The sequence below is a fragment of the Pteropus medius genome, unplaced genomic scaffold, assembly GCF_902729225.1.
Source record: "Pteropus medius unplaced genomic scaffold, Ma_sr-lr_union100, whole genome shotgun sequence".
Classification (NCBI taxonomy): Eukaryota; Metazoa; Chordata; class Mammalia; order Chiroptera; family Pteropodidae; genus Pteropus; species Pteropus medius.
Genome location: NW_024342647.1, coordinates 7,022,133 through 7,033,519, shown reverse-complemented (window position 1 = coordinate 7,033,519; position 11,387 = coordinate 7,022,133). Strand labels below are relative to the sequence as shown.

Here is an 11,387-nt window from a genome sequence, read left to right as displayed (position 1 = left end):
TCAGGGCAGAACAGGAGATCTCCGGCAGCCTGACAATCCCTGGCCTGTGTGGGAATCATCTTTCAGTGGAATCACAGCAGATCTCAACTCTAAACCCAGGGATGTCAGTCTAGGCCTCAGTCTCAGCGCCCAGCAATGCTGCCAGAGGGCTCGGGCTTTCCAGAGCTTCTGAGGATCCATGATACAACAGCTTCCTCTTCCCCTAATGCTCCAAGCCCTTCTCCCAGGCTCCACTGAGCCTGTGCCAATACTCCTAGGAACTTTCAAGTCGAAGCCACACCAGAGGAAGGAGCTGGAGTGACAGAGGCTAGCCTCAGAGCCAACCCAGGGGAGCGTGGGGATGCTGGGGGAGCCCATGCAGATGTGGCTGTTGAGTGGTAAGATTTGGTATGCTGGCAGAAAACACCCAGCAGTGCTGGGCACCCGCCAGCATGTGAGCATGAAGAGAGAAAGATGGCAAAGTTCTAAAAGCAGGATTTACTTTGGTTTTCACTTCTCCAAGGTCCCTGGACCTTTTTAAAGTTCTAGTTCTTGGTTATTGCACACTCTGTCTGTCATTCCTTCAGCCACTGCAATAGCTGAGGCGTGTAGTAGGTGATGATGATGTCGGCACCTGTGTGGGGAGAGAAGCAGGGGAGGGGCAGGGCATCAGCTCTGGGCGCGCTTCCTGGGAGCTGAGGGCCAGTGAGGGAAGAAGGCTACTGTGAAAAGGTAGTCGGTGGGCAACATAAGACTGAGCCCAACTCTTGTTGGTTCTAACTCTGTATGAACTGTGGGCAAGTCATCTTCTCTGTGTGGGCTTCGGTTGGGGAAATAGGTAAGCTGTAAGTTCCTTTCCCACCAGCAAAACCAGCTCCCAATTATGGAGTGATAAGCATATGCCAATTCCATATATCTCTCATTTAATCCACACAACAACCATGGACCAGGTATCTTATCCCAATATAGGTACTGAGGTTTGGAGAAGTGGCTAGGCCAAGGTCTCAAAAGCAGAAAAGGGGGCTCTGCTTTCTTCACTGTTCCATGTTCTGTTCTAGTTCCATGTCTCTTCCTCAGCCTGTGTCTGATTTAGATCCCTGGTATTTCTAGGCCTAAGACTCCAGGCTGTCTCACGACTTCAATTCCTTCTCTGAATGAAGTACCTATCAGTCCATGTGGCACGGGTCAAAAACCCCACCTCGGCCAGCTTACCTGCCCTGCGGAAGGCAGTCATGGCCTCCAGTACAGCAGCCTTGAGATCGAATGCCCCGGCCTGGGCTCCGTGCCACAGCATAGCAAACTCTCCAGAAACATGGTACACGGCGAGAGGAAGCTGAGGGTGCTGCAGAGAAGCAGCAGTGGGCAAAAGTGGGGGGTGGGTGTGCCTCTGGGAGTGTCCCTTCCTCTCCGCCCAATCTGTGACCATCTTGAGCCCCATACTTTGAGTAACTGATGCTGGCAGCCTGGCCCATTCTTGAACTGTTAGAGCAGAGCTGTTAAAGGCTCCTGCCCACTGGTGGTTCCTGGGCAGGGGCAGGGAGGGGAGGATTCCTATTTAGGGGCAGATTGCTTCCAACTCTAAGATTCTGCAGTCCCTTAATCTAAGGTCCCAGAGTCTATGGACACACCCTCTCAACTCCCTGAGTCCCCCTTTGTCTCTGCTGTGCTTACCTTGTCCTTCACCTCCCGCACAATGTCCAGGTAGGGCATCCCCGGCTTTACCATGAGCATGTCAGCTCCTTCTCGCACATCCCGGTCCTAAGGGATGAGGTATGATGTGAGTAGTACGTGGGAGGTGAGGTGAGAGGGAGACAAGCTGGGTGGGGCTCAAGCTCTGGTCACTCACCACGGCTCGGAGGGCCAAGCCTCGTGCTCCGGGTGGCAGCTGGTAGCAACGCCGGTCTCCAAAAGCTGGGCTTGATTGAGCCGCGTCCCTGGAAGCAGAGACATCGAGGTAAGCTCCAGCTTTGGGCTAACAGGTCAAGGATTTAACAGAAGACCCCCACCGGTCCCCACTCACCGGAAAGGTCCATAGAAACAAGAAGCAAATTTGGCACTATAGCTCATCACTGATACCTATGGGGAGACAATGAAGGTCGAGGCTCAGTTGGCCCTTTCCAGATGCCCCTCAGGGATGTGGCAGGAAAAGGACCCAGGATGGGAACTAGAGTGCCTGTGTTCTAGCCCCTTTGGAGCTCTGGGCCTTGATTTCCCCAACTGAGGTACAGAGGTTGAGAGAGATCCCAAAGGCCTCTCCAGTGCTGTCTTCAGTTCTGTGATTCTTGGCAGATACAGGGGCGGGGCTGGTCCAGGCTCTCTCCCCTCCCCAACGCCCCTCCCCGCACTCCCCCGCCCCTACCCTGTTGCCAAATCCATGTGCCATCAGAGCCTCCTTGATGGCTTCCACGCGTCCATCCATCATGTCCGATGGGGCTACCACCTGACATCCTAAGGGGCAGAGGGTGGCCTTCAGAACTCTGGGGTCCTCCTATCCACTCTGCCACCTCCCTGGCCCAGAGGTGCTCATCCCTGCTGGTGTCTCACTCACCTGCCTTGGCATAGGCCAGTGCCACCTCTGCCAGCCGCTGCCGGCTCTCCTCGGCCCGGAAAACCCCATTTTCACTCAGAAGCCCTGCGGGTCAGAATGCTGGGTTTTAGGGAGCATTTTAGGCCCTGGCCTGTCCCTGCCATGGGGAGAACTGGGAAGTGGGAGTGCAGGTGGCAGGAGGGAACTCACCGCAGTGACCATGGGAGGTGTAGGGGCACAGGCAGACATCACAGGCCACCAGGAGGCTGGGGAAGGTCTTGCGCAACAGACAGATTGCCCTGATAGCTGGGGAGTCGTCCGCGTCGGCTGCAGAGCCCCGCTCATCCTAGTGGCAGGGGAAGGACGAAGCAGTGTGTCTGTCACATGAAGCCTTCGGGAGGCACAACAGAGCACAGCTCTAGCCCTCTCCTTTTATGACCTCAGATTCTGGACGAGGAGGCACAGTGAGGACTGCCCCCCTTCTGCAAAGGGGACTCGACTTGTCCAGTCAGGGTGTCATAGCCCTACTTGGTTTCCTGACCCTACATGGGCGCTGTCAAAACAGCAGGTGCCATGTCCATTCACTTGTGGCTGCAAGGCCAGCACAAGACTAGAATGAAGGTGAGGTCACTGTGGAACCTTAGCTCGCCCTCACCCAACCTCCCCTTCCACTCCCCTTTAACTCATCCTCCGATTCTTCACCTTGGGAACGCTGCTGGGGACTCCAAATACCAGGACACAGCGCAGGCCCTCTTCCACCAGGGGCCTCAGCATCTCTTCTAGCCGGTTCACACCATACCTGCAGGTGCGGTGGAGGGACTGAAGTGAGGTGGATCCCAGGCAAGGGCCCACCCCATTCTGCCATACTGTGTCTCTGTGAAGAGCCAAGCTGGACATGGCTCCAGGAGGACTCAAGCGCCATAGTACAGGGAGGGGCAGGAATGCCCCACCGAATAGATGGGGAAGGTGAGGCCCCAAGCAGCAGAACTATGGAATTCAGCTGTGGAAGGCCCCTCCAACATTCTCATTGAATTCCCATTTGAAGTTCAGCTCTCCTCTGCAAGACTGCTAAGACATTTCTGGTGATTGATGGGTAGCCCATTACTTTATGAGGCTGCCTCTTCTGTTGTGGAACAACTTTGACCCTGAAAAAACCCTTTTCTCTAATGAGCTGAAGTCAGATTCTCTGGATTCTCTACCTCCTGGGTCTGCTTCTGCTTCCTGGCACCTCCACCTGTAACACCTCTCCCTTCATTGTCCCCCTGCCTTCCCCACCGTGTCTCCTACCTGGCCACTCCTGGGAGGCTGGCGATAGGCTGTACGTCATCAGGAACATCCCTGCAAGAGTGGGGGTGAGCTATGGATTGGTAGTGGTGGGAAGGGCCAGTGGTGAGAGAGTGACTGGTGGGGGAAGGTTTTGGGGAGCTGGGAAGGAATATGGAAGTAGAGATGGTGGGAAGAGAATGGGGGTCCAGTGTCTGGTTCCCCTGTCTAGCCAAGCCCAGGGTCTGAAATAATAGGAACAACAACAACAACAACAAAACAGTGAACGATAAGAGCAACTGTACTGAGTAATCATAGAAAGCAGTAAAGTGGTTAAAAAATTGGACTCTGAAGCCACAAGGTCTTCACTTGCTATTACAGCCACTTACAGACTGGGTGACCTTGGCTAAGTCACACCATCTCTTTGAGCCTCAGGCCCTTTACCTATATCCTGGGTGGATCCATTCATTCAGTCAACAAATATTTATTGAGCACTTATTATATGCCAGGTACTGTGTTAGGCTCTGGCGATACCACAGTGAACAACATAGACAAAAATCCCTGCCCTTGTGGAGATGACGTCCTAGGGGATAATGTCCACAGCTTTCTTATACAGATGCTGTCAGGACTGAATGAGATAATAGATGGAGGTGCTTAGCATAGCGCCTAGTACACAATAAGTGCTCAACAAACGTCAGCCATTGCTATTATTAATAGTCATGACTGCCATCTCTTACATGTACATAGCAGTTTATAACCTAACATCTTCTCAGCTTTCGTCTTATTGTAAAAGCTCGGGATGGCAGGTAAGGGTTATTCTTGTTTTCTTAATGAGAAGATCGTGTTCTTTTCAGATTTGTTTTGTTCCTAAGACGGCTGTCCTTAACCTAGCAGGCCACTTCCAATACCTTGAGCTCCAAGCCAATAGTTCACTTTATCTCCCAAAATAACAGACGCCTGCTTCAGTCACATACACACCCACCGACCCACCCCCGCATCAGAGAGCTGGCGCATTCTGGGGACTCACGTGACAAAGATAGGGTAGATGAGGTTGGAGGCATGGAGGGTGGTGGCAGCTGCCTGCCAGGTCCGAAGCAGTGGGTGGAAGTAGCCACTGTGCAGAACCGACTGGGGCTGCATGGTGGGCAGTGGGGGCGCAGGCCAGCCAGCTAGCTGGTTGTAACTGAGGGCTCCCGAAGTATCTGCTGTGTGCTCAGCGCTGTAGGGGCAATGAGAGACACGTGAGACATGGTCCTTGTCCCCAGGAGGTGGTCATATACCCCCAGGCTCTTCGAGATTCTTGCCTCCCCTGCGCTCTACCCGAGTACCCTTTTGAGTGTGGGTCACCAATCCCTGCCACTCTATAAGTGGAGAACTGAAAGCAGGCCTTAAGAAACTTTCATAGCAATTTGAACCGGATAATATAAAATTTAGGTCTGTACTTGATATGATCTCTCTTTTTCATTTCAAATAACATTTTTCTAGTAATTAATGTTTATTTTGTTTTATCAAAGAATCAATCTGTGATGGACTGGAAATTAGAATGAGAAACACTGATCTAGCTAACATTTAAACTTTGTTTATTCCATGAAAAACGTCTATGTGCTTGGCAGAAATTTTAGATAAGCCAAAAGAGAAAAATCTCCTGTAATTCTACCTCTAGAGAAAAGCACTGTTAACCCCTTGGTATATGGACTTCTTGTCAGGCAAGACACACACTGAGAGGATTAAATACCACCATACCTGGCAGACAGGCAGACAGATGCCCTGAGGAGTAGCCACTGATATAGTCTTTTCCATCCCTAGAGCCTCCTGCTGTTCCCCAAACACAAGCCATGTTTGGCCAGCTTCTGGCTCTGCACACCATGTTCCTTTATCTAGAGGGCTGTGTTCTCTCTGCAACCTCCCCACCCCAAATCCTATCTGGTTCTCCACAAGGCACCCCGACTTCCCTCTCCCACTAAAGCTTCTCTTCTTGCCCAGATCACATTCTCTCTTATATAACAGTTCTTTGTGGACCCACCTTATCTCATTCCAGTAGACTGAGCTTTTTGCAGGGCAGGGTCCATAGTGAGTTCATTTTTGCTCCCTGCCCCCAAACACTCTGCCACATAGTAAATATTTAATTACAAGAAATACTAGACAGTATTCCCTAAATGCCAGATAAGTAAGGGATATAAGACAGAAGAAAGCTGGGGCATTATCATTTGTTTCTTGAGCACCTATTGTGTGCCAGGCCACACAGGACATTGGCACACATTACTCATCAAGTTGGCACTACAGTCCTGGGAGGGAGGGCTGACTGAGTGCACCTAGGAAAGGCTGAGCCTACCAAAAGAGAGTCGTGCGTTCCAATGTGAGTCTGGAGGTCAGAAGGAGCTTGTTGAAAGATGAGGACTTGAACTTGGTTTTGCAGGATGAGTGGATTCAGCTAGGCAGTGAAAAGGGGGTGAACATTTCCTCAGCAAAGGAAGAAGGGAGTAAAGGTGGGGAAGGGGGGATGGTCGTAGACTCTTCTCAGGACCCGAGGAGGTAATCGAGCCAAGTGTGCAGGGGAGAGGATGAGAGGGGGCCAAGCTGAGGACAGGGAAGATTTCTGACTAGTGAGTGTGGGAGTGGTCAGAGCCAGGCTTTGGGAAGAAAATTCTCACAGCCTGAGTACAGCAGATTGGAAGAGAGAAGCATAGAAGCTGTGGGGTCAGAGGGGCGGAGAAGGAAGGGCCATCATAAGGCTGCCAAGAGGCAGTCTCTTGGGGTGGATGCTCGAAGTTTGTTTGACCTGGAGGGCGACGGAGACAGGGACAAGGCAGGAAGGGGGCAGCGGGGAGCAGAGCTCCATTTCAGACACTTCCTTTTGGAGGTGTGTATAGATGTTGATGTGAACAAAACCGACTCCATCTTTGTATGCCTGCTTTTGTTTTTCCATGCTGAGAACTCTGACCTAACTAGTCTCAGCCAGTACCAAAGTCTCAGTTAATGATTAGCTGTGTCCTGTAAGCTTACACAATTTAACCTTAAAGATTCCTGTTAGTAAACGGCCAGAATGGCATAGCAACCGAGATAAATATCAAACTAGTGTTGGCATCAATTCTAAACAATTATCCATTATGAGACCACCTGTCTTATCCTGCATTCCTGTCTTGTACTGCATTCTTTGTCCCCTTGTCTTGTCAATCATTAGTAGTTCAGCTATACTATAAGATATTTACTGTAACAACTACCTAGCAGCTGAGAATAATCTGTGCAGGCTGCTGCTGGGTCTTCTATTCTACTCCAATCTAATCTTCCTGTAAGTAAATTACCCTGTAATAAATTCTGTTATTCAATGGACTTGCCTGCTTCGTTTTTCAGTCTTAAGACACCTTTACAGTTCATTGGTCACTATATCTCTACTCTACCTTCAAACAAGGTGCCTAGGGGAATATCCGTTAACTGATTAGGTTAAAAAAAAAAAAAGAGCCACCAATCTCTCCTGTGTAAATGGAACCTCAAAGTCCAGAGAGGTAGGAACTTATCCAAGATCACACACTCCCTGGGCCTGGGGGTGGGTCCTTTAGTACACTGATGATGGCTGCCTTCTAGGCACCTTTAGCTCCCTCCCAATCAGCTCTGGGGCCTATTTTATCGGATCCTCTTCCCTGGCAGGGCTGGGGTTATCTGGAGCCACACAGGAACCCACCCTACCACCCCGCCCTTGAGCCAGCCACATCATGACACAGGAGTAAGCCAAGCCTTCCCAAAGATACCCCAACCCTAAAATGAGCAATCATTCGACAGTTACAAAGTTCTGAGTGCTCATTTTGTGTAAGATTTTACTCTCAGGTCTGCCAAGGATTGGCCTAAAACAGAGAGGTTAAATCACTTGCCCAAGACTACACAGCTAGTTAGTAATCGAACTAAAATTTGAATTTGTTCTAGATAATGAGTGCAGGGTTTTGTCTACTATACTCCATAGTACTGGTAAAGACTTGATTGAGTAGGTGTCTCTATTCCTCTATTATCTTTGCCTTGGAGGCTAGAGAGATGGAGGAAACAAGAGAAAATATACCATGTGTGTCATGTGCTGGGCACTGGACTAGGTACTTTATATATACTGTATACATTATTTCATTTAATTGCAGAGAATCATTCTAACTTTTAGCGATGAGGAAATGGAGGCTCAGAGAGGTTAAGTGACTTGCTCAACGTCATTCTGAAGTCAAGTCAGATTGGTCTACACATCTCTGATTCAATTTTCAGAGAACAACATTTGTAGTAGGTCCTTGGCTTCTGGAATCCAAAGCTGCATTCCACTGTCCTTAGCTCTGCATCTCCTTTAGAAGGCTGAGGAAGCAAAAACTTTCTGTTTATCAGAAGCAACAGGGCAGGGCTGCCTAGGAGCTTTGCAGTCTGAATTTTATCCCAGGGAGACTGGAGGTTGGGGGTGGGGGACAAGGGAGGAGGGAGGCCTCACTAGGGCAGTTCCACTTTAAACTTTTTTTTTTTTTTTAAATTTTAGAGTTCACAGAGAGATTAGATTTGAGAAATGAGTGTCAGTAATGAAAAAATTAAAAAGTTGAAAATCACCAATCCTGTTTATATCTTACATTCTGATGTGGAAAATTGGGTGCAGAGAAGTGACAGGACTTGTCTGACATCACGCAGCAAGTCAGGTACAAAGCTGGGCTTGACCATAGGGTCTTCTGGCTTCTAGCCCAGTGCCCTGTGACCTACACCATACACGGCCATTCTAGTACAACAGGTGCTTAATATCCGTGAAGTAGAAAAACACTCGACCAACAGAGTTGTATCTCTGTTTGCAGAGCCAAAGCCAGGTGGAGGTTTGGATTTCCAAAAAGTTCTTCAAAGGTTGGGAGATTTTCACACACTTGGGAGGGCACTTCTCCCAAATCAAAGGAGCTTGCAACCCACAGCTTAAATCCTATTATACTACACTGAGATCAAGAGCAAATCACCAGGGGACCCAGCGCCTACGGTTGCCCACATTAGAACAGGTTAGCTTAACTGGAAGGCAGTATACAGTGGTGCAGAAAGAACCATGTTTCAGGGTCAAACAGCCCCAGGTCTGTGCTCTGTGCACGCCTTTGAGTAAGGTTACTGCCTTTGAAAGTCTTCATTTTGTAATCTATAAAATGGGAGTGATACTATCAAACTAGCAAAACTGCAGAGAAGATTAGATAGGGAAGAGGTACGTGCCTAGCTGCACGGTAAACATGTAGCTACTTTTATATTAAAACTAAGCTAAAACTAGGTCTCTTGGCGTGCTCCTGGCGTGCCATCATAGCTGTGCCTTCTGCACCACACCCAGAAGGGTGAACTTTCACCAAACCTGTGTAGACCACAAGGTCTTCCAAAATATCCAAGGATGGTGTGTGTGTGTGTGTGGGGGGGGGTCCCCTGCCTTCCAGCAGCTTATGTGGGAAGAAGAGAAATAATCTGCACACACATGCTATAGTAGAGGGGTGGACCAGGTGCTATGAGAGGAATCTGTGTCTCTGGAAGTCAAGGATGGCTTCATGGAAGAGGGGACATTGAGGGATAAGTAGCTTTTCATATTGATTGAAGGTAATCTCCTTCCTTTGAAGGTAATCTCCTTCCTTCGAAGGCAACTTCCCCAACCTGAGAGTAACCTGTTGGACCCCGAGAGCTGCCACCAGCAGGGGCTGAGGAAGAGCTGCAGCACCAGAACTCTCCATGTTATTCTCGGTTGAGGATACCAGAGGCTGTGGTCTTGGCACAGAGGGGTGGGAGCTGTTGCCAGCTTGGCAAGCTCTGCCATTAGTTGGGGAGTAGGCAGTCAGGAGGGCCAGCTAGGTAGGAGGTGGCCAGGGCTGAGAAATCCAAAGCCCCAGAGGGGCGTAGAACAGCAGCTGTCATGCAGTACTGAAAAGGAACCAACTTGTTTATTCAACCCTCATTTCCTGAATCTCTACTCTGGACCTGCCCAGTGCTACATACAGGAATTAAAAAGAGGAGTGAGACCTAGGCCTTGACCTAGGGCTTTGAAGAACCCAGTCTCCTCTGAGCTTAGCTATTTGGAGCTATGAGGAGAATTTGCAGGTCCATAGACTCCTAAAACTTCTTGGCTAAGAGGATCTTTAAAATTTGTTTAAATTACATCATTGAAATGATGGTGAAACTGGGCTTATAGATGAACAGACACAGGCTTAAAATCACCCAAGGGGTCAGTGGCAGATCTAGGACTAGAATTCTGGACTCCAGCAGCCCAGTTCTCAATGCCCACTATTACCCCTTGATACTTTAAGTATAGATTTCAAAGCTCACAGCAGAGTTGGGTTGTGGAGAGCTCTGAGTGAAGGGGTTGGGGGAGAGAAGTAAATAGATTGGTGACTTTGGACGAGGCTGCAGCTGGCAGCGTAATGGTAAAGTGCGTGGGTTTTGGAGTCTGTACACATGGGTTCAAATCTTAGTTCTGTCACTTTCCAGCTGTGTGACTTCAGTTTCCTCATCTGGTAAATGAGGAATTCGAACCGCCTTCAATGGGCTGTTAAGACTGAATGGGCCAATGCCTGTAACGTACGTACAAGCATAGCACAAAGCGACTGTTATTATTTCCACCTCCCTCCTACATCAGCGATGGCACTGCGCGCTCTGCATTTATATAGAGACTCCACCAGCAGTCTCCAAGGGAGTGGACCTCAGAGAGGAAACGCAGAACACGGACCGAGACCCCCAAAGGCTACGGCCACGCGGAGACCCCAACCCCTGCTGCGGCACGACAATCTACCTCTAAGAGACCAAACACGGGCCCCACAGGACGGGTCCCCCGCTGCACTGCCAGCGTTTCAGGTGCACAGCACAATTTAGGTCTGGAGAAGCTGGATTCTTGGTGCTAAAGCCCCCACCTCCAAGTCCGCCATCTCCCCGAGTCCGGACCCCGCTCACCTGCCTCCCTAAGGGCGCCGAAGAGACGGTCCCGCTACCGCTGTCGCGCACTCCCCAGGCCCACGTGGGGGCGGGGCGGCTCTCCCGGAAACAGGCCCCTCCCCCCACCAACGTGCAGGCCACGCCCCCTGAAGCACTTTGCGGGCGGGCTGCTCCTCTCCAGCCGCGGCCTCGCACACGCACGTCAGGCGTGAGGCCTGGCCAATCGAGTGTGCCGAAGGGCTGGAGAGCCCGCCCCTCCCCACGCTAGTGCCCGCGTATGGGTGGGGAAAGCCCGAAGGAGCCCACGTGAGGGGCACCAGAGAGGCGCAGGGGATCCTACGAGTGAACCCGTCTTGCAGTCCTCTTCCCAGTCTAGCTCATACTTGGTGTTGGTTAATTATTTGTTGAAAGAATAATTGGACGTCAAAGACGTTAAAACAACACCGTAATGCCTAACATAATAGCTAAGTCCATTTTTGCGGACCGAGCATTTTAAAGTTGAGTTCAGCAGCAGGCTGCCTTCCAAGTTTTCAGAGAGAATTTATTCCAGTGTAATTGCGCAGGGTTTACTCTGTGCCATGTTTTGGGAGATGTGATGTGAATGACAGGGGTACTTTGGGCATCAGACCTATGATGGTTACAATGGGAGATCTAACCGGAGGGCTGGGGCAGAGTATGTGCAGGGGCAACAGGAACCTACTGAAGCTTTTGGGGCTTGGGTGAACTGGTA

General features: G+C 50.2%; 1 protein-coding gene across 1 annotated transcript; it reads right to left on the bottom strand.

Annotated features, from left to right (window-relative positions):
• Positions 1–458: 458 nt before the first annotated feature.
• Positions 459–10,826, bottom strand: ALAD (aminolevulinate dehydratase). The gene is made up of 12 exons (XM_039866869.1): positions 10,676–10,826; positions 4,797–4,988; positions 3,794–3,844; positions 3,209–3,305; positions 2,717–2,852; positions 2,528–2,611; positions 2,339–2,427; positions 2,000–2,055; positions 1,826–1,913; positions 1,651–1,737; positions 1,192–1,321; positions 459–613 (listed from the first exon to the last, which is right to left on the bottom strand). Exons 2-12 carry the CDS (start codon positions 4,907–4,909, stop codon positions 555–557), a joined length of 990 nt encoding a protein of 329 aa, XP_039722803.1. The 5' UTR covers positions 4,910–4,988; positions 10,676–10,826; the 3' UTR covers positions 459–554.
• Positions 10,827–11,387: the final 561 nt, after the last annotated feature.